The sequence below is a fragment of the Squalius cephalus genome, assembly GCF_949319135.1.
Source record: "Squalius cephalus genome assembly, chromosome: 10".
Taxonomy (NCBI): domain Eukaryota; kingdom Metazoa; phylum Chordata; class Actinopteri; order Cypriniformes; family Leuciscidae; genus Squalius; species Squalius cephalus.
In genome coordinates this window covers 30354695-30381219 of record NC_137131.1, presented here as the reverse complement: position 1 = coordinate 30381219, position 26525 = coordinate 30354695, and the positions used below count along the sequence as shown (strand labels likewise).

The 26525-nt window shown below is 37.8% G+C and overlaps 2 protein-coding genes across 3 annotated transcripts in view; one reads left to right on the top strand and one right to left on the bottom strand.

Moving 5' to 3' along the window:
- Positions 1-1711: 1711 nt before the first annotated feature.
- On the top strand, positions 1712-10924 carry nprl2 (NPR2 like, GATOR1 complex subunit). 2 transcript variants are annotated; one of them, XM_079883265.1, is made up of 11 exons: positions 1712-1861; positions 2033-2124; positions 4326-4494; positions 4587-4695; positions 4783-4919; positions 6816-6913; positions 9342-9378; positions 9457-9550; positions 9640-9754; positions 9990-10132; positions 10217-10924. In XM_079883265.1, the coding sequence occupies exons 1-11, from the start codon at positions 1784-1786 to the stop codon at positions 10282-10284; spliced, it is 1140 nt and encodes a 379-aa protein (XP_079739391.1). In that variant the 5' UTR covers positions 1712-1783; the 3' UTR covers positions 10285-10924. The 2 variants fall into 2 exon arrangements, with proteins under 2 accessions (XP_079739391.1, XP_079739390.1); XM_079883264.1 differs by lacking the exon at positions 2033-2124 and having other exon boundaries at positions 1807-1861.
- Positions 10925-11218: 294 nt separating this feature from the next.
- The window catches only part of uqcrc1 (ubiquinol-cytochrome c reductase core protein 1), a 56318-nt gene continuing 41011 nt past the window's right edge, over positions 11219-26525 (bottom strand). The window contains exons 5-14 of the mRNA XM_079883263.1: positions 19506-19635; positions 19166-19364; positions 16072-16151; positions 15870-15985; positions 15642-15785; positions 14450-14610; positions 14250-14335; positions 12157-12245; positions 11995-12070; positions 11219-11536 (exon numbers count right to left, since the gene is read on the bottom strand). Of these exons, the coding sequence (XP_079739389.1) occupies positions 11472-11536; positions 11995-12070; positions 12157-12245; positions 14250-14335; positions 14450-14610; positions 15642-15785; positions 15870-15985; positions 16072-16151; positions 19166-19364; positions 19506-19635 (1146 nt within the window). The 3' untranslated portion in view covers positions 11219-11471. The remainder of the gene's footprint in view (positions 11537-11994; positions 12071-12156; positions 12246-14249; positions 14336-14449; positions 14611-15641; positions 15786-15869; positions 15986-16071; positions 16152-19165; positions 19365-19505; positions 19636-26525) is intronic.

Genomic DNA, 26525 nt, shown 5'->3' with positions numbered 1-26525 from the left:
CAGAAGTTTTTAAAGTATTTAGATCTATTTCAATCACATAAAAGGTTGCAGTGATGAGCATTGAGCAGATGACAGCCTGTTGATCGCGTGAAAAAAGATCATGAGATATATAAATACAGTAAGAGATTCGTTGTGCAGTGTAACAGCGTCATTGATTTCATAACGAGTTTTAGCAAGTGTCCAGATAAACTCGCGCTGTGTGATTGACAGCTTGGGCGATTGGAAAGGGATTGTTCTTTGATCGCTTTGTATTTTAATCACAGTTTAAGTAAGATTATTTTCATCCTACTAAGAGAAACGATGTGAAGTTGATCGCTACTTCCATAGTAAATCACTATACTTACCGCTTGCTGGAATATAGTTGAAATTGCCCCCTTCATCAGTATGAAACGCTGAGAGAAGCCTGCTTGATATTGTCCCAGGTTAGAAAAACAGTCCGTGGTGAAATGGACAGAGCAAACTAACAACTTCGAATTAAACTTTTGCGGTATCCGATTATAGATAAACATCAACCACGTCTGTTGACATTTCGCCATCAATACGCCTGTATTCCTGTGGGCGGAGGTTAGTCAAAAAACTGTTCTAGTGACGTCATTAAAGAAGGAAGTAGAGGGATGTAGTCCAATCCAGACGTTTTTTGTAGGCGACTGTTAAATAAAATATCTCGCTTGGCATTGAACTTTGAGCTTTATAATTTTACAGATATTATTTATACTCTAACAACAACATTACACACTAACTAAAGTTTGAAACATGGGATCACGAAGAACGGGACCTTTAATGTATTGATCCTCCTTTTTCAGAAAAATGAGTATGTTGATGTGTATGTTCTTTGTTTATGTCGATTTGATCTGTTGTCCTGTCATCTTGTCTTCCGTACTTGAACTGTAGTCCTATAGCCTACTGTCGTCCTGTTCTGTCGTCTTAAAGGAGAACTCCGGTCAATTTTAACATTGAGCTCATTTTTTTGTACATTTTGGAGTGCTGTCAATACAGAGAACAACGACAAAAATCGGTGTTGCCTACACCGAGTTATTCTATTTTTAAAATTTGCACCCTGTTGACTTCAATGGGGCAAGTACTAAACCTGCTTTTAGCCTCTTAACATCCTTGATGTGTCATTACAAGTGCACAGAAAATGTGAGTGATTCCTTCTGAGTGAACACGAGTGAGTCTGACTGCAGTAGATGTGAAAGAAATGTATAAAAATGATGTTATTTAAGCCAGCGCAAATACCTTTATTTACATCCTGTTTTTCGGTTGAAGTCCAAAGTAGTCGATTGCCGAGTTCACGCGCGTGATCATAGGTATTAAACCTATGCGTGTGAACTCTGCAATCGACAATCAGAATGCTGACGTCATTAGCAGAATGCTAGCGTGTTATGGGCAACAACAACTCAACCTGTAAGAAATCAAAACAACATAAGTACTTGTTCATTCAACTTTCGACCTAAAACCCATGTTGAATTTGCAAAATCTACAATCAGATCTGAGATTTCTCAACGGCAATCGGGTGAAAGAGACAAATTTAGCCGTCTAGCCCCATTGACTCCCATTCATTTTGCACTCATGGCGATCGCCCCCAGTGGAACTCTGGTGGAACTACAACCAAAATTCGGTACAATAGGACTTGAGTGGGCAGGCTCTCCGTAGACAGGCTCTGACAGTATATAAACAGAAATCAGTGGCGGAGGAGCACAGTAGGTGGCGGTATGCACCTATTTTGTTATTTTGTTACCCTTCCGTGAACACACTGAAGAAGAGTACATCAACATTACTGAACATGGGTACATACAGACGAATAGATTGTATATTTTTCAGTGAATTTCATCCAACGTTAGGACCAAAGATCACATATCAGGTAACATCATAGAAATAAATATTTTTGAGCGAAACAGAATAAGTAACGTTACAGCATGTTTTACAGCCTGGTTTTGTGTTTGCAAACGAGACTGCCATTATGCATACAAGCAAATTAATGTTTATCCGGTTATATTGGAACAAATTATATACAATTTGTGTTTGATCGAAGGTTCCGGAAGAATATATTTCGAGGGAACTTTTTGATACTGTGCAGGTGTACATCATCACCAAACCTGAACTGCAGAACAAGCTCATAACCGTGTACGTACTAAACTTTACTTAAGTCATCTCATTGCTGCACTTGCAATTTTATTTGTATTTGCATTGTTGTTTTAGACTGTTTTAGAGCACAAACACCAATAAACTAAAAACTATCCGCTATATGCTTGTGCGTTTTAAAAATAATTTCTTAAACTAGACCAGACTCCGTTATGACTTGTCTTCATCGAACATGCTCCACATTAAAAAATAAAACGTTAAAATAGTTTGAACGTACTGCTTGTTTTCTTGTCAAAAAACAAGAAGTAGAGGCTTTTGATTTTTTTTATTTGCTTCAGTGGATCTAAAATTTAATTAGTAAGTTTAATTTAAAAAAATATATATATATATTTTTTATTGCGTTAAGCAACGAAAAAGTGCATACTCAAAAAGAGAAAATCCACAAGCAAATGTTCAATAATAAATATTTGTATAAATGGTATATATATATACACACACTCACCTAAAAGATTATTAGGAACACCTGTTCAATTTCTCATTAATGCAATTATCTAATCAACCAATCACATGGCAGTTGCTTCAATGCATTTAGGGGTGTGGTCCTGGTCAAGACAATCTCCTGAACTCCAAACTGAATGTCAGAATGGGAAAGAAAGGTGATTTAAGCAATTTTGAGCGTGGCATGGTTGTTGGTGCCAGACGGGCCGGTCTGAGTATTTCACAATCTGCTCAGTTACTGGGATTTTCACGCACAAACATTTCTAGGGTTTACAAAGAATGGTGTGAAAAGGGAAAAACATCCAGTATGCGGCAGTCCAGTGGGCGAAAATGCCTTGTTGATGCTAGAGGTCAGAGGAGAATGGGCCGACTGATTCAAGCTGATAGAAGAGCAACTTTGACTGAAATAACCAGTCGTTACAACCGAGGTATGCAGCAAAACATTTGTGAAGCCACAACACGCACAACCTTGAGGCGGATGGGCTACAACAGCAGAAGACCCCACCGGGTACCACTCATCTCCACTACAAATAGGAAAAAGAGGCTACAATTTGCACGAGCTCACCAAAATTGGACAGTTGAAGACTGGAAAAATGTTGCCTGGTCTGATGAGTCTCGATTTCTGTTGAGACATTAAGATGGTAGAGTCAGAATTTGGCGTAAACAGAATGAGAACATGGATCCATCATGCCTTGTTACCACTGTGCAGGCTGGTGGTGGTGGTGTAATGATGTGGGGGATGTTTTCTTGGCACACTTTAGGCCCCTTAGTGCCAATTGGGCATCGTTTAAATGCCACGGCCTACCTGAGCATTGTTTCTGACCATGTCCATCCCTTTATGACCACCATGTACCCATCCTCTGATGGCTACTTCCAGCAGGATAATGCACCATGTCACAAAGCTCGAATCATTTCAAATTGGTTTCTTGAACATGACAATGAGTTCACTGTACTAAAATGGCCCCCACAGTCACCAGATCTCAACCCAATAGAGCATCTTTGGGATGTGGTGGAACTGGAGCTTCGTGCCCTGGATGTGCATCCCACAAATCTCCATCAACTGCAAGATGCTATCCTATCAATATGGGCCAACATTTCTAAAGAATGCTTTCAGCACCTTGTTGAATCAATGCCACATAGAATTAAGGCAGTTCTGAAGGCGAAAGGGGGTCAAACACAGTATTAGTATGGTGTTCCTAATAATCCTTTAGGTCAGTGTATATACACACACACAGACCATTTACAAAAATATTTTGTAAATTACTAAATGTTTACAAAAACTACTTAGGTGGCAACATCCACATTTCAATAAGACAATTATCCTAGTATGGCAAAAACATAAGGGATAATTTGCATGTTTAAGGTTCAACAGCAGAAGTCATCTCAAGTTACTCAAACTACTGTACATTAATCTTTCAAGCTTAGCAATAAATTCTGAATCCATTGTTTTCAGATTTCAGTCTTTCCTCATTCATGTATATTGGAGCTTTACTTCCATGGTTAAAAATTGTCCCCACTTGGGGACATTATGAATTATGAATTAAACTGACTGACAAGTAAACTGATTTGCTTTAAATGTATTTAGCTGCAACCATTGAACCTGACGTGTGTGTGTGTGTGTGTTTTCCTGGTTTCTCTATTGGTTTAAATACACCTTACATCTGTGATTTTTACATTTGGTGTAAATTGACTTTTAGAGTTAATGATAAAGACCTGGTTGTGTTTTATATGTGTAACTGATTAAGGACTGCCATGGAGAAGAAACTGATTGGCTGTCCAGTGTGCATTGAGCATAAGAAGTACAGCCGGAATGCCTTGCTCTTCAATTTGGGTTTAGTCTGTGATGCCAGGACAAAAACATGTGCTTTAGAACCTATTGTCAAAAAACTGTCCGGCTACCTCACAACTCTGGAGGTAAAAAATCATTTAATATGCATTTCTGTTATAGTTTCTGTACTTCAAAAGTTGGTCTAACACTTAACCATTTCATAAAATGTTTTGATTAGCTTGAGAGTGGATTCATTTCAAACGAGGAGAGTAAACAGAAGCTGTTGCCTATCCTGTCCACACTTCTTGAGGAACTTAATGTTACAGGAGCCTGCACCCTACCTATTGGTTATATATGTATTTTCTATCTCTCTGTTTCCCTGTCAGTGATTCTCGCCATTTTTATAATCACCCTATCTCCCTCTCTCATAACAGATGACTCTAACACCATCCACTTGAAGCTAATTGAACAGAGGAAAGATCCTCAGGTTGTTCAGGAGTATGATGTACCAGTATTTACCAAGAATAAAGAACACTTTATAAAGTCACAATGGGATCTCACCACACAACAGGTCTACAAAAAATCTTCCCCACTGTTTACTGTCTTTATTTGACTTAAAAAAAAAAAAAAAGTAAATCAGACTTATGATTTATTGCACGTGTTAAGGCCTGTTCACACCGGGACGAATTTTGCGCGCGATATTCGCCGACGTTTAACGCCTCGTGACTAAACAAAGGGCGCCAATGTGAGTGTGCACACCGGCGCGAAAAACGGCACGCGTAAAAGCGTCATTTTTTAAAAAACGCCTCGGGTTCGTTTTTTTGGTTTGACGCGCCGCGTCAAAAACTATCCGACCAATGAGATTGGCGCTTTTGCTCACGTGTCTGGAGCTTCTGAAGTTACAGTAAAACACAACTTGGGGGCGCTCAAACACAAAACGGTCTTGCCGAGCACACATACGTAACGGCGAAGAAGATATACGCCAAGTAGCGCCTACACTGCCGGGAAGAAATAAGACGAGGAAGATGCAAGGCAATATGAATGTAGAGCTGCTGGTCTCGTTGGTGTCGGAACATAAAGAACTATATGACAAACGCGACAGCGACTACAAAAATCTTGATAAAAGAGAACTGTTTTGGAGTGGTTTCTGTTTTACATTAAGCGCCATCTAATGTCAGGGAATGAATTTGCATGTTCACTCGGCTCATCGTCAGTGAAAATCGCTTGGGTGTGAACACAAAAAACGCGTTGAAAAACGCTGGCGAATAACGCGCGCCGATATTCGTCCGGGTGTGTAGGGCCCTTTAGTGATGCATGAGCAGCGTGGTGTTTTTGTTGTTGTTTTTGCCACCCATGTTAACAAACAAGAGCTTGTTTCCGCCACAGAATAAAAAATAAAAAAGGTAATTGCGACTTTTTATCTTACAATTCTGACTTTTTATCTCAGAATTGCGTGATATAAAGTCAGAATTGTGAGTTATAAAGTCAGAATTGCGCAATATAAAGTCACAATTGCGAGAAATGAACTCGCAATTCTGGCTTTTTTTCCCTCAGAATTGCGGAAAACAATTTTTATTATGGAAACAAGCTATGGAAGCTTGTTTATGCCACAGAATAAAACATTTTAAAAGATAATTGCGACTTTTTATCTCACAATTGCGAGTTTAAATCTCGCAATTCTGACTTTATTTCTCAGAATTTCATGATATAAACTCGCAATTGCATGTTATAAAGTAAGAATTGCGAAATATAAACTCGCAATTGCGAGATAAAAAGTCAGAATTGCGAGTTTATTTCTCGCAATTGCGACTTTATATCTTGCAATTCTGACTTTATAACATGCAATTGCGAGTTTATATCATGCAATTCTGACTTTATATCTCGCAATTCTGTCAGAATTGTCAGAATTGCGAGATTTAAACTCGCAATTGTGAGAGAAAAAGTTGCAATTATCTTTTAAAATGTTTTATTCTGTGGCGTAAACAAACTTCCATACAAGAGTGTTCACATTGGAAGCAGGAGAAATGATAAATTTCATAAAATCTGCATTTTGTATTGTAGTGTGTTTTGTTATGGAGTATGTCTGAAAACAAAAAAAGAAGAAAAATGTATCCATTGTTTGAAATAGTTCTATTGTCCGGCTTGGAGAAAGTAACACACTGTCACATTACACTGTACTTTTTATCACAGTGTGACTGAAACAAGACTAATCTGAGCAGTTTATAACACTTAAGGTTTGGTTATACAACAAGGTTTGATTTTACAATTTAGATATATTACAAATAAGATTTCACAAAAATTTAGTTAGTAATACTGACCATAGCCATTGTTTTGTGTGCCACTCACTTGCAGTGTGATACAGGTATAATATTATTTTATTTGGCATACTGTCTTCAAATATAATTTGTTGCCAGAAATATTTCATTTATATAATTTTTTATAATTATTTTGATTACTTTGTTTGCAGATCCTACCCTTTGTAGATGGGTATCGACACATTCAAAAGATCTCTGCTGAGGCCGATGTTGAGCTTAATTTGGTGCGGATTGCTGTTCAGAATTTATTGTAAGTATGATATTATTCCTGTTTTGAGCTGCGGTCATTATCTCAATAATAACTTAAGAAGAATATTCTGTGTTAAATACAGATTAACTCTCTACTCCATTTGTTTTCTGATGGCTTTGGCTCAGTGCAGTTTTTATTTAGGAAAAAGTATAATAAAAGTACATAAGTAAACAAAAATATCTTTAAAGTGTCATAAAACCCCCGTTTTATCATTTGTCATTCACACCTCAGATTTGAAAAAAGACTCCAGAAATGGGTGTGTAAAGCTGTGGAAAAGTGGGAGTATAGGGAGTGGGAAGAGAGGAGACAACAACCAATTAAACATAGTAAACATACACACTCATTATACAAACAAATGAATATTAATGTGAATATTAATATGAGCAGAGACAAACAAACAACATAGCTAGGTGCACTTTGATAAATTAAAAAAAATATAATCCTATAACAACAAAATCACAAAAAAAAAAATCATTAGACTACTAAAAACTATCATTAACAAATCAAATACATTTTGATAAATTATTCTTAGAAATATCAACAAATAAGCATTATAACTATCCAGAGCTATTGGTCTATATGAAAAATGAGGAAGCACATTTTAATAATATTTTCATTATGTTTACAAGCACTCTGAACAAATAACACATCAGTTTAACAGAAAGAATAAAGGCATAGTTTTTTCCTCCAATCTTCTTTGAATTTTCGGTTTGCATCATTGTCTTCTGTATATCAGAATAATTCATGTCATTCCATTCATGATCAGTCAGTCATAGCGTTGTGTCAGTCTCCTTATTTGCACATAAATAATTCATTTGAAGAGGACATGAAATATGTGCGCATACACAGTGCTGATTCATGTTTGGAGGAGCACTTGCATTTATCTGCCACATATGTCAAGATTGTCTCGTTAATAAATTCCACAAATGTGACTTCCAGGGGGCAGAACCTTCACTGTTTGCAGAAACCATAGAAATGAATGAGAAGTGCCATAGACTGAATTTGTTCTCTGATTTCTCTTATAAAGCAGCAACTTTTTGCTGTAAAATCAAAAAATAGATGCACCCAGATATCCTTGTTTATTTTGCGGATCCATGTGAATGGGGATCGTTTTGATAAAGTTGTCATCTGTACATAAAACTTTTCCATTTTTACTCTCAACGGAAGCAGCATCTCTACTAATAGCAAAACTGTAAATTTATCTGCTCCAAGAACATAGCCGTTATTACCTCGCTAATGAGAAATTCATGAAGCTTTTAAATTGTTAAACTATTTTACTGATAAAATCGTCCAAGTGGGAGAAATTGAGTATGTGCTTTCCGCACATAATAAAATGTAATTTTGTGGCAAAAAAAACATTTATTTGCTTGGTCAGTGTTGTTGTGGGTTTTTGTTCTTTTGCAAGCTGTAAGGACCTTTGAAATAACTGAAATCATTTGGAGAAGTGATACGGAACTGTAATGCGATCAAGACCTGCCTGGAACTACTTTTAAAACCGTACATTTCCCTGAAAATAATTGCACACCTTAGAACGTTTGTCAACCAGTCAGATTCAAGCATTCAACAGCCCAGTAGTAGAACTCTGATTAATCTCTTATAAGATGTGATTGGTTGAGTTAGTGAATCCTCTTCCAAAGCGCTTCAGTTTACTAGTGTTTGACTGTTCATCTCGCGCAGCTTAAATGGCAGTTCCCATTTACATGTAAAATTACGAAAGATGTTTCTTTTCCAAAAACACTAATGCATTATTAATAATAACTAGCAGGGTTATTTTTCTCATATTAGTTTCATTAACATTAAGTTTAATTAAAATTGCTCACCCCTTAAGTGGCTATATGTTATCAGATATAAATCTCCCCTCATAGGGCCATCTTTATGATTCTAAATTTTTATTACCATTTAAATCACCATGGCACAGCCACTTTCAATTTGGCCCAGCGTAGCTATGCTAAATTCAAAGTTTAACATGTTTTTTGATAATCATTGATATTGGGACAACACATTCATGGCTCGAGCCTGGTGCAAAATTTCTCTCCAGTGAACGCGGAGGAGAAAGTGTAAAATGTGGAGTGGAGTGTAGATAAGGAAATCAAAAAAATACAAAACATTTCTGGCACCTTTGGTTTTGCTTTGCATTTTGCCATTTCTGCTTTTAAACTCTGGTACAAATGCATGCCATAGATGCTGCTGACAGAGTTCATGTTGTATTTAACCCAGATTATTCTTGAAATTTGGAAATACCTCGACATCACTGATGAATGATACAATGATGAATGCATGAAAATCTAGCACCTGATGAAGTTGTAAAAATGAAATGCACTAAAACCATTAATAGATCATTACAATAGTTGTGTTGCAAAAACTACACATTTCTTACATGTAATAGCAGCTAAAGAGTAATGGACTGAACAATGGTACTGTTTCACAGGTATTATGAAGTGGTAACTCTGGTATCCATATTTCAGGTAAGTTTTTGTTGTTTATTCTAAATTTTATTCTAAATTATTTTTCTTACTTTGGTTTTTGGTTTCCATATTCTACAGTACTCAAATGTTTACTGCACAACACCTAAAGTACAAAACTTGATAGATAAGAAGTGCCTTCAGGAAGAGTGTCTACATTACGTCAGTAAGCTAGGTGAGCAAGTACAGAGATTGTAAATATACATGTATGTGTATGAGATTGAAATGTTTTAGTTCACAGTAGACATTTTACTATGTTACCAGGCCAGAGGACAAGTCTCAGGGATGTGTTCCAGTTGTATTGTGGTTTGACCCCAGGTACAACTGTGCGTGACCTCTGTTCCCGCTATTCTCACCAGCTACAGAGGGTGGATGAAAGGCAAGGCCATTTGAATTTGATTGTGGTTCACGCTTAAATTCCCCAAATTAACATGCAACTAATAAGGCATGCTAGTATTGTTTTCTGTACTACAGAAGAACAATATATAAAGATTATATATTAAGAATGTTTTTGGCTCATTTAGCTGTTGGTTAAGTACCAGTTTGAGCTGTAAGTAAATTTGCTATATAAAATATTCTACTTTTTTTTTCTTTTATTCATGTTGTTGTTGCAGGAAGTTGATTCAGTTTGGCTTGATGAAAGGTCTGATTCGGCGCCTGCAGAAGTATCCAGTCAAGGTTGTTAGAGATGATAGGAGTCGTCCACCGAGACTTTACACTGGTTGCCATAGTTATGATGAAATCTGTTGCAAAACAGGCAAGTATTAAGTTGGCTATGTTATTGCTTTTCACATGAAATTTCCTTTAAACCAGTGACATTATTCCTTTCATGCATTTTCAGGGATGAGTTACAGGGAGATAGATGAGCGTTTGGAGAATGATCCGAACATCGTTGTTTGCTGGAAATAATGCTGCTGTGACAGAATTATGATTACAGAGAGTTTTATAGTATTAGTAAATTTTGAACGTGAGAGACAGATCCTGGTGCTTTTGCTGTCCCAGACATTCTGTACCTTTATTTATTGTAAATCAACTGCCCTTCACATGTATTTGTGTGTAATCCTTACACCCAAGCTTGCTGAATTGATTAGATTTTGGTTTTAAAAATATTAGAATGTTTTATGATGCATAAATGCAAAATTGAGTCATAAACTAGTTCTATATAAAAAGCAGTCACTGGTTTTGACTCAATTTCGTATGTGGCAGGCTATAGTGTGGTTGATGATAGAGAAGCAGTTCTAATTTTTTTCAAAGTTATACATGTTTAACTTTCCTTACTCTGAGGAAAAAAGTAGTAAACATGGACCAGACCTCCTGAGACCAAGTCAACTGTTGATCTTAAATCCATTGTTTTTAAAGCGTTACCTTGTGGATTCGCTGTTAAATTGGGCTAAGTTTAGAATGAACTATTTAAATAAATTGATAAAGTCAAAGTGTTTGCTTTACAGATTGTGTAATCTGCGGTTGCACAAATATTTGATTACGTCACTCCATTTCTGTCACATCAAATATTGCAGTCCCTGTACAATAAAATATGTGTGGACAAGTTTGCTTAATGTATCTGATTTTTTGAACTGTAGCTCCTTTAACAATCACTAGATTGACAGAATGCTCCCCAATGCAAAACTTAAATGGTATGTGTGCTTGTGTATGTTGATAGTAGCAAAAATAATCAATCATCCTTAAAATATTTTAAAAGCTGTCATGTAAACGTCCTATATTCTTTAACTATTTCTTTAACAAATACACCTTCCCTTCTCTCCTTAACCCACAAATAAGTTTACAACCCATTTAGAAGCTGAATGAGTTACTTTTTCATGAAGCAACTGAAACAAATCAAACACTAGATGTGACAGGGTTTTATTTGAAGTTGGTTTGAGAGCTATTGCTATATACAAAAAGGACAAATAAAACCACAAATTCATAAATAGCTCTGCCCCATGTCGGACATTCCAGATGTATATGTACCAAATTATTCCTCTTCATCTGAGCTTTGGAAAGAGATGACAACTATGCTACCCATCAAATTCATACAAGATAAGGGTATGGATACGACGAGAGGACAAAAATTGCAGAGCTGACAGCCCAAGGAACATTTAAAATCGGAGCCAGTACATAGCACTTCTCATTCTGTTATAATCTGGCAGCTGCTCTACTGGACCTGCATAGAGAAAGAAAAGTATGAAAGGTTACAAAACAAAAAAAATACAAGTGAATTTTCATGACTCTTAATACTAATTTCAATACCACAGCATTTGGGTTGGATGTGTAGCAATTTCTATCTATTAAATTATGATAGCAGAATTAATCATTGGACCAACTGTCCATAAATAAGCTGCAGCTAGATCCAGAAAATAACCATATTAGGGATGTTAATGATTAGAAATTGATTAATCTGATCATCGAAATGGTAAGCTTATCTATTGATTAAGTTTAGAACAAAAAGTTCAGGAATCATGAGAGCAGATGGTAAAATAAAAAACATATATATGCAGACATTTATATGACATCAGTTATATGACATGCTAATATAAAAAAGCAGCACACATTTATTCATTTCAATGTAGAATTGCAAAAAATATAAAAATTTATATTAAATATAAAAATAAATGGACTCACCGACTGCAGACACAGCTGGGCATTTGTCATAGATGTATTTAGAGCAGACATCACGGACAATCCTGGGAGTCACAGCCTAGCAAGACAAAAACAAAATGGCAAATTAACCTCAAACAGTGCAGTCACTCATCCACTGTGGGATTGTTAACGTGGACAATTTACCTCAATTCTGGCATCCCACTCTGCCAATGGGATGCGGCGACCATAATTTAATATGTGCCTGCCAATGTCATCACAAACAGGTGTAGTTCCTGAGAACAGAAAGAAGGATATTATAGATAGAAGTAGTCTGATAGAAAGGGGAAATGTATATATTATAATTATTATTAGTTTAAAAAAAAAAAAAGTGAAGAATCTGTATTACTAGCCCTACTGTTGGTGCACATAATATATTATTGGACAATGGATAAAAAAAATAATTTTCTCCAATACCTTAACTGAAAATTAGTTATAGAATACATGTGAGCACCAGAAATTACTTGCGTGTACAGTATTTGACCAAAAAGAAAAGCGTGTGTTTTGCAAAGATTACGTTAGGTTACGTCACACTGTGAGGCAACGTGTTACGTTGTCTTTGGGCTTGTTTCAACAGCGATAATAAGTAAAGATATTCAGTTTTAAATATTCGGATTATGTGTCAAGTAGTAGTAAGCGATTACATGTTATAATATCAGACAATCACAATGAAACAAGCCCAACTACAATGCAGATTAGATTTTGAAATAATCCTCAGAGTGACATGAGACTAACTTGGTTAAAAAAAAAATAAAAAAAAATAAAAAGGTATTTTTTCACACAAATACTTGCTATAGCTTGAGTAAAACTAATGTGCTTGTCATATTAGTAGTAAGGATGGCTCGATACCATTTTTTATTTCCAATATAGATAGATACAGTAATCTGTTATCTGCCAATAACAATGCCATTTCTGTTTTATTTTTTTGTTTTGTTCTTGACCAGTTAAGGTACAATTACAAATTACTATGTGTTACAATATTGCTAAATGTATCAATATAGCGGGTGAATTATGTAAATTATTTATATTACGATGAACTATGACTTTCTCCACTGACATTACAAGTTGTACAAATTGTCTCTAAGGATGCTGATTTTTAGAAGGCAGCTGTCTTGACTCTGAGATGCCAAACAGGTACTTTGATAGTTATGTGATGTGGGAGTGGCATAGGTTAGTCTGCAGGACAGAAGAGAACATGACAGATTTTATAATAAAACATGAATCAACATTGGTTTGGCTTTTCAGAGATGGCAAGAACTGAGGAATTTAAAATGTTGTACACGTTGTGAAACGGAGATGCTGTTTTGCAAGTAAGGTATTTTATTTCACAGATTATATTCTACATTACCATATGTAGCTCTCTAACAGAGTTGATTGTAAAGCATTATCTATTGTGAAGTCATTTCATTTTGATGGTTGTAGCGCTGTGCTGGAATTTATTTTCAAGGATGCACTGTCTATTAATGGGTGTAGGCTAAAGTAATGTCTTGAGCGAGTCAGCTTGAGATCCTTTCCATCTAAACTGGTTATATCTCTAAAGGCCTAGTAGTTAATGTTTTAATGAACAGTAGGATAACCATAATCATCTGCAGTCACGCAGAGCTGAAGCACAACCAAAATGTTTTTTCCGCAAAATGCATGCAGTTTTGTTTTTTAACCGCTAGATGGAAAAAAGTTACATAGTGTACCTTTAAAAAAACACAAAATGATCACCGTACTAAAAGAGACAAGGGATAGCTGCAGGTCGGAGTCCAAAATTTTGGTATGCGTTTTTTCATATTCGTCATTCGGTGGCTCTGAATTGTCAAAACACCTCTCTAAATGCTTGCTACGGATGCGAAAAACGAAATAAAAAATAAAAATGTAAAAAACGAACCCGATCCGAATTATTTTTTGGCGAAAGTTTCGGAGGCAGTGTGCAAACATGATTGAAACAACGTGAGGTCATATTTATTTTTTAACGTGCGAAAATTTCGGACTCAGTGTGCAAGGACCTTAAAGGTCGTGCCAAAAAGTGAACTGCTACAGAAAAAAAAACCTAACCCTACCCCACACCCTGACAGACAGCTTTTAAGACCAATGATAAAAATTCTCCACATCATCACGCTCATTACTCCAACCTGCAGATACCCACACTTGTACTAAAATACAACTGAATCTGTGCTAAATACATAGATTTGATGCAAAGAGAGAGAATGTATAGAATGTGCATGGGTAATGAGTATGTTTGAGTTTATTACCATTGAGTTGTCCCACTAAGCTAGCTTTCAAAGCATTTTTGGCTCGAGCCACATCACTCTCAGTCACTGTGGTGCACAAATTCATCCTGTAATACAGAAACATCAACAGCACGTATTAATCACCTCAAATAGGACTATAACACATCAGATGACAATTGTATATACTGTCAGGAATAGCTGAAGGCATGCCAGTGACTTACCAGGCATTCTGAGCCCAATGCATCATGTCCTCTATTTTATGTTTGTCTGTAACAAAATAAATACCCAGCAGTCCAGTGTCACTGTATGAAGAGTGGAAAGCCTGGAAACTGTGACACAGGTTCAGCTCTGCAGCCAGGCGAGCAAGACGACTGCTTAAGTTCTGTATACAGCATACAAATAAAGACATGATCATAATGCAACCACCATTTTACTTGATAAATTACAATTTGTACCATGCTTAGCTAATTTACAATTAAAAATTATTTCCATTGTTTATGCCCGGCATTAGAGTTTAAACTAGAGACGGTACGTAAAATAAAAACTATAACAAATACTACTATAAAAGGTGTCTGTATGTCATTTTCATGACAATATAAACATAATACATCACTAACAGGTTAAGTAAAAGTATATTGAATGTATTCAGTAAAATGCTTCGCTCAAATTACTTTTTCTAGTAGACTAACAAGTTATGGACATTGAATGGCATCAATTTCATGATGTAATTGACAGTATTTGAAAGCTCAGGCTTTTATATTGGTACCATATCAGTTATTTTGCATGTTGCCAATGACAGTATTTGAAAGCTCAGGCTTTTATATTGGTACCATATCAGTTATTTTGCATGTTGCCAATAACAATACAATGTACTGATATTGAACATACATTGGTCAATACTGGATATTATGTTAATGTTCCCTATTTTTACCCTTAGATTAATTTTGTCATCGAACTCAAGTTTATTCTTTAAAAATATGAAATATTTTTTTTTCATATTGTGCACTATAATGTTGATGCCCAGATTCACTGGTAGCACGTAATATATAAAAAGCTATAAAAATATAAAAAGTTTTTTATTTTTATAAATTTTTTCTATTTAGACAAAATAGTATAGCGGCATGAAAATAATCATCAGTTATATCATTCCTGTGCATGGAGAAATCAAGAGACAAACTGATTTACAATGGCCAAGTTTTAAGGTTGCTCTATGCTGCATTTCATTAAAACAGAAAGAAAGCCTCTCATACTAGAATTTTCCAGGAGCCATCTTGCAAAAGATTGCAAGAGAAATCAAGAATCCCTTAAGTTAATCAGAATCAAATCACAAGGTACCTAGAATCATACTTCTACTCAATACATGCAAAAAAAAAAGTTAAGGAGAAAGAAGTTTAACCAATGTAATAAACTAACCTTGCCACCTCCGAATGTGATGTCATAGCTGCCAATAATGGAATTGGCAACCATGAGTGGCACAATATCAGGACTTGCAGCTCCAGCTCCCTCTACAGCAATAGCAACATGTGCTAGTGGCATTGCATCATCACGCATACGAATCTGAAAGCAAGACAGGATCAGACCAACGGCAAGTCAAGTAATGGCAAAAAATGAGGCTCTCTCACACATACACGCAATTCATACCTCACTACCAGTGAAACGGCATGGGGACAGAACAGGTACAGCATCACCCTCGTATTCAAAAGAAACACCACTGAAATGCTGCTTAGCCAGAGCCACAAGGTCATCATGGTTCACTCCTACAGCGGAACAGAAAGACAGTATTTAAGCGATAAACTTTGCTGTCTGTGGCTTTTCAAGTTTGATAATAGTTCAAGAGCAGTACCTCCAGCTGTAGCCAGGACCATGCGAGGAGCTTTATAATGGCTATTGATGTATTCCACCAAATCATTACGAGTTAGTGTCCTTGAAAATTCAAGAGTACAAACAAAAAAACATTATTTCCTTTAGGAACATGTTTCATTGGGTATGTTTACAAGTAGGGTTGTTCTTGGTACTAGAGCAAAAACGTTGAATTAAGTAATTTTAATAATGTTGTCCTGTTTCATGTCATCCTTTGGTTATCACTGTCCTTCATCGCAGTTTTCGATTCAATTGCGCATTTAAATATGGTTGTCAATCCAGAAACTTTGCAGTGTACTAAGCAGCATGAAAACTAAACTAAACTCAAATTGTGAATGGGTAATAAACAAAGCAAGAGAAGAGCTTTATAATCAATAAGGCTGTCAATCTCTAAAGTGCAAGTTCACTGAATTCTGCACTATCAGAAACTCCTGTTATATACACTGCTCAAAAAAATAAAGGGAACGCTTTTTAATCAGAGAATAGCATCAAGTCAGTTAAACTCCTGGGATATTGATCTGGTCAGTTAAGTAACAGAGGGGGTTGGTAATCAGTTTCAGCTGCTTTAGTGTTAATGACATTAACAGCAGGTGCACTAGATGGGCAACAGTGAGACAACCCCCAAAACAGGAATGGTTTTACAGGTGGAGGCCACTGACATTTTTTCCCTACTCATCTTTTCGGACTGTTTTTCACCAGTTTTGCATTTGGCTAGGGTCAGTGTCACTACTGGTAGCATGAGGCGATACCTGGACCCTACAGAGGTTGCGCAGGCAGTCCAGCTCCTTCAGGATGGCTCATCAATACATGCCATTGCCAGAAGGTTTGCGGTGTCTCCCAGCACAGTCTCAAGAGCATGGAGGAGATTCCAGGAAGACAGACAGCTACTCTAGGAGAGCTGGACAGGGCCGTAGAAGGTCCTTAACCCATCAGCAGGACCGGTATCTGCTCCTTTGTGCGAGGAGGAACATGATGAGCACTGCCAGAGCCCTACAAAATGACCTCCAGCAGGCCACTGGTGTGAATGTCTCTGACCAAACAATCAGAAACAGACTTCATGAGGGTGGCCTGAGGGCCCGACGTCCTCTAGTGGGCCTTGTGCTCACTGCCCAGCACCAGGGAGCTCGATTGGCATTTCCCATTGAACACCAGAATTGGCAGGTCCGCCACTGGTGCCCTGTGGTATTCACAAATGAGAGCAGGTTCACCCTGAGCACGTGACAGACAGGAAAGGGTCTGGAGAAGCCGTGGAGAATGTTATGCTGCCTGTAACATCATTCAGCATGACCGGTTTGGTGGTGGGTCAGTGATGGTCTGGGGAGGCATATCCATGGAGGGATGCACAGACCTCTGCAGGCTAGACAATGGCACCCTGACTGCCATTAGGTATCGGGATGAAATCCTTGGATCCATTGTCAGACCCTATGCTGGTGCAGTGGGTCCTGGGTTCCTCCTGGTGCACAACAATGCCCGGCCTCATGTGGCGAGAGCATGCAGGCAGTTCCTGGAGGATGAAGGAATGTTACCATTGAAGGGCCACCACGCTCACCTGACCTACATCCAATAGAACACCTCTGGGACATTGTGTTTCAGTCTATCTGACATCACCTGGTTGCACCTCAGACTGTCCAGGAGCTCAGTGATGCGCTGGTCCAGATCTGGGAGGAAATACCCCAGGACACCATCCGTCGTCTCATTAGGAGCATGCCCCGACGTTGTCAGGCATGCATACAAGCACGTGGGGGCCATACAAACTACTGAGTACCATTTTGAGTTGCTGCAATGAAATTTCAGCAAAATTGACAAGCCTGCTGCATCATTTTTTCACTTAGATTTCCGGGGTGTCTTTGAATTCAATCCTCTGTAGGTTGATCATTTTCATTTCCATCAAACGATGTGGCATCCTTTCGTTCATAACACATTACCCAGTCCATATTAGTATAGATATCCAGCATGATATTTTTCCCCATTGAGATCTGATGTGTTTTCAAAGTGTTCCTTTAATTTTTTTGAGCAGTGTATATATATAATAAAAAAAGCTTTTTTAATTGTACAATGAATATCGCATTTACATCGTTTTTACACTTTGCTGGTTAAAGTGAAAAGACTTGCCAGCGTGTGGCTCGTGTTGAACAAAAACTTTTACGTTTTCAGTGGTGACAAGTGGATTCTAACACACTGACTAGCTCCTCTGATAGGCCATTGTGTTCACGGTCTGAACAGATATGATTGCGATTGGCTACAAAGCTAAATTATGCTGTAAATAGAAATCTTTGATGCTCAGAGAGCACTCAAACAAACATGAATGACAGTATTTGAATGCAGCATCTATCGAATATACCTGGTATAGTACTGGTTCATTTGACAACCATATTTACATGCACTTATTTTCATCAATCCGAATTAATCCAATCCGATTTCAGATACTAAAAGTTTTGTTTATATGAACTCTAAACTTTGCAGTTTCACATATTTTCATTTGTGTCCATTTATGCATTTCGGAAAAAAAACTTCACCACTGTGCCCCCGTCACTGCATTGAGAAGCCGATAAATGTCACCGCAGCTACCGTGAGCATGATCGTTTTTTTTTTTTTTGCCCTTGATGACATGCCTTAAAGGAAAGCTGACAAATATGTCAGAAGAGATTTTTTGCAAATATTTTGGAAATGATCAGTCTCCTCCACTGACCAATTCGTAACGAATAAATAAACATGCATGCTCTTAAAAAGTCAAACGTATGTAAACAGATCTTATTATAAAAGGGCTCTTGTAAACATATACAAAATCACAGCATTGCGCATGTGCTCAAGGTATTTTTTAAACCGATTAAGAAGATAGTTGTATTCAAGCATTTACATGCTCAGTTTTTTTTCTTATTGATTGGATTATTTCAGGTCTACACACATACACGCACACACACACACACACCTTTCAATCCGATCAAAAATGAATTCGGATCAAGCTCAATCCGATCAACTGAGGTATTTACATGACGTCTTTCAATCTGAATGACACACGGGTCAAGCATTTGAAACATGAAATACAATATCTTGCATCCTGAAAGCTGTGTGCATACCTGGCATTGACAGAGGGACCAAGAACACTATGGCCCAGAGGAGTACCCTGGAAAGCAGTAGCATGAAGCAGATCCAGGCAAACATCCTGCAAGCTACCTTCCACCTCTTCCAGCTCTCTTAGCACCACATTCCTCTGCTGCTCCATCTCAGCCTCACTCAAAGATGAGCTCTGCACTACTTCTGCCAACAGCTCCACCGCTAGAGGGAACAACACAATAAAGAGACATCATTAGTAAGATCTTAAAATACCATTTTAGATCTTAATATACATTAGCATAAATAAATTGTGTCTGTTTGAGAAATGGGTCTATTTCATAGTTCAGTTGTTTGTTCTCTAACCTTTAGGCAAGTCCTTGGCAAGGGTCTTCATGTAATAAGCAGTGTGTTCGCGAGAGGTGTATGCACTCAGGTGAGCTCCCATAGACTCCACTGCCTGTTCAAGAGCAGACTGTGGGTGCTTCTTTGTGCCCTTGATCCAAGAATAGTTTGGAATACGAAGGAAATCATGCAAATTAGTGAAACAGTTTTTAATTGTTTGGCTAATAGAATGGGTTGTGGTGTGCAAGCATTCTAAAAGGAAGGCTATTTTCACAAAACAATATTCATGTTTTTTTTTTTCCACTATAAACAGAAATTCAGAATTATACACCATGTGCTCATAGGAAGTACTACATTCAATAATTATTGTAAATGTCAACAACCTGAGCTCAGGTCAATTATCACCATGTGAAAACTAGTAAGCAAAATGCAAATGTTAGAATCTTAAGATGTATAAAATTGGCTACAAATAAGTTCTTTAGCTTTGAATACCAAGTAGAAAGTGTTCAAATTGGACAATCATACAAGTGAGAAGAGGTGAATGAGGAAAAGGAGGGGAAGGAAGGCCAAGAAGAACATTAGCCTCTGATGAGACCTGTGCTGCTCTTTCATTGACCATATTCTTTCCCATGTATACGATACACGTTGAACTGAGCAGAAATTCCGCATTAGAATATGTTGACCGACTCTTACTGTATTTGGTTGAATATTTCATTCACAGTAGTTTTCCAATTATGGTTCTATATTTGTTCATTCAAATCTTTTTACAGTAAATATTGCAAATGTATACAAAATATCTGATGCGTGTTCATTTGAAAAATCTGTTCGATTCGTCCCAATAGCTTGAGATTTGTATTTTTAGGGCCCAAGCCCTGAAAGGGCGAAGGCCCTATTGTTTTCATAAGGATTATTTATTTATTTTTAGGGCCCAAGCCCTGAAAGGGCGAAGGCCCTATTGTTTTCGTTAAGATTATTAGGGCCCAAGCCCTGAAGGGGCGAAGGCCCTATTGTTTTCGTTAGGATTATTATTATTAGGGCCCAAGCCCTGAAAGGGCGAAGGCCCTATTGTTTTCGGTAGGATTATTTATTATTATTATTATTATTATTATTATTATTAGGGCCCAAGCCCTGAAAGGGCGAAGGCCCTATTGTTTTCGGTAGGATTATTATTATTATTAGGGCCCAAGCCCTGAAAGGGCGAAGGCCCTATTGTTTTCGTTAGGATTATTATTAGGGCCCAAGCCCTGAAAGGGCGAAGGCCCTATTGTTTTCGGTAGGATTATTTATTATTAGGGCCCAAGCCCTGAAAGGGCGAAGGCCCTATTGTTTCCGGTAAGATTTTTGTTTTTATTTTTTTTATTATTATTCTTTTTTTGCCTTTTTGCCACTTTTGGAGGAACCAGAATGCGCTATTTAGTAAAAAAAAAAAGTCATGCATAGGGCTATACTGCCCTCTTGTGTTCAAAATCAGGTAGGCCCATTGTATATTGTATTTATATATAAATATATTAGCGATGTGACTGAGAATTTTTTCCCACTGGTTAATCGATGTGTGACAGCGCGGCGGGGGCTTTTAAATCGCTACCTTAAAAGCGAAAGTGAAATATGGACGTCCAGTAGGAATGAACTAAAAAACATTCACTCTGTTCTGCTCGTTCCTCGCTGTAGACACATATTGCCCATGCAGCCGTGAGCATTTTAGTTTCATTTTAAAAATAGCACCATTTCAGGGGTGGGATTGCTTGAATGTTTTTTTACAAAAGCACAATGTTGTGTTTTATTGTGAGTGTACATAAATATAAGTAAACACATTGCAATTTAAATGATGTCCTGTATGAACAAAATTACGGAGTAACCTATATTTTTATGTTTCCACTGTTCGATCGCGCCAGCGCCACACACATACACACACACACACACACACACACACACACACACACACACACACACACACACACACACACACACACACACACACACAAACAAACAAACACAACAACAACATATTGTGCATTCCAGCATTGCAATCTTGACATCGCAGCCTGTTCATTATAGCCTTAATAAAATATAATAATAAAATAGTCAACCTAACATATAAAAATTACACTACTCTGTTTAAATAGACAGTAGTACAATTCATACTATTCACAGAAATCACTGCTCAACTGTGATGTTTCCAAGCACATTTTTGCGCATGTGAAGAGCATGTGAAGTTATCCCTTCAATATTGGAACGTGAGTGAAGTACAAAGCCTATAATAAACAATAGTTTAGCATCCAAAAAATATAATATATATATATATATATATATAAATATAACTGCGAGCAGCGATGGAGGGCCCAAGCTGGTGACACCGCCACCCCGGTGCCTTTAGTGTAACTAAAGGCACCAGGGTGGCGGTGCCACCGGCTTGGGCCCGCAATCACTGCTCGCAGCTATATTTTATTATTATTAGGGCCCAAGCCCTGAAAGGGCGAAGGCCCTATTGTTTTCGGTAGGATTATTATTATTAGGGCCCAAGCCCTGAAAGGGCGAAGGCCCTATTGTTTTCGTTAGGATTATTATTAGGGCCCAAGCCCTGAAAGGGCGGAGGCCCTATTGTTTTCGTAAGGATTATTATTAGGGCCCAAGCCCTGAAAGGGCGAAGGCCCTATTGTTTTCGGTAGGATTATTATTATTATTATTAGGGCCCAAGCCCTGAAAGGGCGAAGGCCCTATTGTTTCCGGTAGGATTATTATTATTATTATTAGGGCCCAAGCCCTGAAAGGGCGAAGGCCCTATTGTTTCCGTAAGGATTATTAGGGCCCAAGCCCTGAAAGGGCGAAGGCCCTATTGTTTCCGTAAGGATTATTTTTTTTTTTTTTCTTCATTATTTTTTTTTTTGCCTTTTTGACACTTTTGGGGCCCTTAACACGCTCAAAAACTCTTGAAATTTTGCACACACGTCAGAACCCGCGGCCATCAGGGCCGGGCTGAAGCTGGTACCGGGGCGTGGCAGGGGGGCTCGACGGCGCCCCCTGGAATGGGGTCCGAAAACTTGGTCCATAAATCAAACACGCTTGCATGTAATAATATGAAACTCAGTACACATATAGATCTCATCGGGCCGAACAACTTTCGTGCTCTAAGTTTTACAAAAGCCCAACAGGAAGTCGGTTATTATACGTTGTTTGGAAAACGCATACAATGGAATGTGAAATACTCCTCCTAGGGATTTCATCCGATCGCCACCAAACTCGGTGAGAATAAAGTCAAGACATTGAGGATGAATTCTTGCGAACAGATTTTTGATATCTCGAACGGTTTGGCCGTGGCGAGGAAACTAATTTATGGCGAATAATGGGACACAGGAAGTGTGTTATAACTTCTGCATACATTATCTGATCTTGATGAAACTTCAGCAGTGTATTCGTTGTAAGAGGCCGATCACATGGATGTGACTATTGTGAGTCAAAGTTATAGCGCCACCAACTGGCAGCAGGAAGTGTGTCACTTTCAAAATGCTTTGAAGTCACCCTCTTACTTTTACCCGATTTGCTTCAAACTTTATGTGTATAATGTAAACACACGGCAGATGTAGACCTGTGAAAGGATTATTGATATCTTAGATACTGTTGCCGTGGCAACGCATCAAATTTTAATATTCTTTTCGGATGCGTTTGAAACTCTTAGCATGCTTGAAATTGGATGAAACTCGACAGACACATAACACTTATTAGCCAGTAGACATGTGAAAAGTTTCAGAAACGGGCGTGGCAGGGGGGCTCAACAGCGCCCTCTTGAACAGGGTCTGAAAACTTGGTCCATATATCAAACACGCTTGCATGAATTAATATGAAACTCGGTACACATATAGATTTCATCGGGCTGAACAACTTTCCCTCTGTCAAGTTTCACGCCAGCCCAACAGGAAGTCGGCTATTATGGGTTGTTTGGAAAACGCTTGCTGTGGAATGCGATGTACTCCTCCTAGAGAATTCATTCAATCACCTCCAAACTCAGTCAGCATGAAGTCAAGACATTGAGAATGCTAAATTGCGGACGGATTTTTGATATCTCGAACGGTTTGGCCGTGGCGAGGAAACAAATTTATGGCGAGAAAAGAGAGGAGACGAAGTGTTATAACTTCTGCATACATTAACTGATCTTGATGAAACTTTAGCAGTGTGTTCGTGGTAAGAGGCAGATCAGATGGATGTAACTATCGTGAGTCAAAGTTATAGCGCCACCAACTGGCAGCAGGAAGTGTGTCACTTTCAACATGCGTTTGACAAAAGTGGGTGGGTTAGTTTTACCAACAGTTACAAAAATCAGTATATATATTGGTCTCACCGAGCCGGACAACTTTCTAATTTACAGTTATTAGCTCAGAGCAAAAGGAAGTCAGATATTTTGGTTTGAATGTGGATTTTTTGGATATTTCAGACTCTGAGTTTTTAGCTACTCTTCCTAACTGGTTTATTTTATTCACACCAAACTTTTTCAAAATGATGAAAATACATTAAAGATGCTAAATTGTGAACGGATATTAAACATCTCAAATGGTTTTGCTATAGTGAGGGACTAAAGTAAAGTAACACTTAAAGCCTCATCTTCTAAAAATGTAATTAAACCATTTATTTCTATATAAAAGTATAAAAATATCACAACTAAACCCATTTTATTCTTTTCTTTTCCAATTTAATAATTATTTATAAGTTTAAAAATAGTAATTGTACTATTTAGTCCCATAAAAGTCAAGTCATACATAGGGCTATACTGCCCTCTTGTGTTCAAAATCAGGTAGGCCTATTGTATCTACATAAAAATATACTAGGTTTGTGACGGTGAGAATATTTTACCACTGGTTAATCTATGTGTGACACCGCTGGGGGCTTTTGAATCGCCAACTTAAAAACGAAAGTAAAATATGCTCGTCCACACTGACATTGATAGTGGTTGAGCGAGCGTTTCAAATGAATTCCTATGGAAGTAGGAATTAACTGAAAAACATTCACTCTGTTCTGCTCGTTCCTCGCCGTGGATGCGCACCGTTATGAATGCCCGTGCAGCCATGAGCATTTTAGTTTAATTTTACAATTAGCGCCTTTCGGGGGGTGGATTGCTTGAAATTATTTTACAAAAGCACAATGTTGTGTTTTATTGCGACTGTACACACATATAAGTTAACACTTTGCAGTTTGAATGTCGTCCTGTATAATGACGGAGTATGTTTTTATGTGTCCACTGTTCAATCGCGCCCACACCACACACACACACACACGGTTTACTATCTTTGTGGGGACTCTCCATAGACTTAATGGTTTTATACTGTACAAACTGTATATTCTATCTCCTCACACTAACCCTACCCCTAAACCTACCTATCCCAGAAAACTTTCTGCATTTTTACATTTCCAAAAAAACTCATTCTGTATGATTTATAAGCTTGTTTACCCATGGGGACCTCTATTTAGGTCCCCACTGTGACATGAGTCCCCATGAGTCTGTGTGCATTCAGGTTGAAGTCCCCACCGGGATAGAAAAACATGAACACACATATACACACACACACACACACACACACACACACACACACACACACACACACAAACACACAAACACACATTCCAGTATTGCAATCTTGACATCGCAGCCTGTTCATTATAGCCTTAATAAAATATAATAATAAAATAGTTAACCTAACATATAAAAATTACACTGCTCTAAATAGTCAGTAGTACAATTCGTACATTCACAGTAAGCACCGCACCACTGTGATGTTTCAAGCACATTTTTGCGCGTGTGAAGAGGATGATTTTTTCCGTCGATATTGGAACACGAGTGAAGAACAAAGCCTATAATAAAGAATAGTTTAGCATCCAAATACATCGCAAATGCTGAAACATTTTGATTCTAATGAGAGGGTTACGTGAGCCCAACAGTGCTTACTTTCGTTTTTATTTTTACATTAAATTTAAAAGATTTGTTGTGGAATATTTTGAGTGTATCATAAAATCAGAATAAGGTAATAAGGTTTCTGTCTTATATATATATATATATATATATATATATATATATATATATATATATATATATATATATATATATATATATATATAAAAATATAGCTGCGAGCAGCGATGAAGGGCCAAAGCCGGTGGCACCGCCACCCCGGTGCCTTTAGGTAACTAAAGGCAACAGGGTTGCGGTGCCACCGGCTTGGGCCCGTAATCGCTGCTCGCAGCTATATTTTTTTTTCTTTTTCTTCATTATTTTTTTTTTTGCCTTTTTGCCACTTTTGGGGCCCTTAACATGCTCAAAAACTCTTGAAATTTTGCACACACGTCAGAACCTGCGGCCATCAGGGCCGGGCTGAAGCTGGTACCGGGGCGTGGCAGGGGGGCTCGACAGCGCCCCCTGGAATGGGGTCCGAAAACTTGGTCCATAAATCAAACACGCTTGCATGTATTAATATGAAACTCAGTACACATATAGATCTCATCGGGCCGAACAACTTTCGTGCTCTAAGTTTTACAAAAGCCCAACAGGAAGTCGGTTATTATACGTTGTTTGGAAAACGCATACAATGGAATGTGAAATACTCCTCCTAGGGATTTCATCCGATCGCCACCAAACTCGGTGAGAATAAAGTCAAGACATTGAGGATGAATTCTTGCGAACGGATTTTTGATATCTCGAACGGTTTGGCCGTGGCGAGGAAACGAATTTATGGTGAATAATGGGACACAGGAAGTGTGTTATAACTTCTGCATACATTAACTGATCTTGATGAAACTTCAGCAGTGTGTTCGTTGTAAGAGGCCGATCACATGGATGTGACTATTGTGAGTCAAAGTTATAGCGCCACCAACTGGCAGCAGGAAGTGTGTCACTTTCAAAATGCTTTGAAATCACCCTCTTATTTTTACCCGATTTGCTTCAACCTTTGTGTATAATGTAGACACACGGCAGATGTAGACCTGTGAAAGGATTTTTCATATCTTTAATACGGTTACCGTGGCAACGCTTCAAACTTTAATATTCTTTTTTGATGCTTT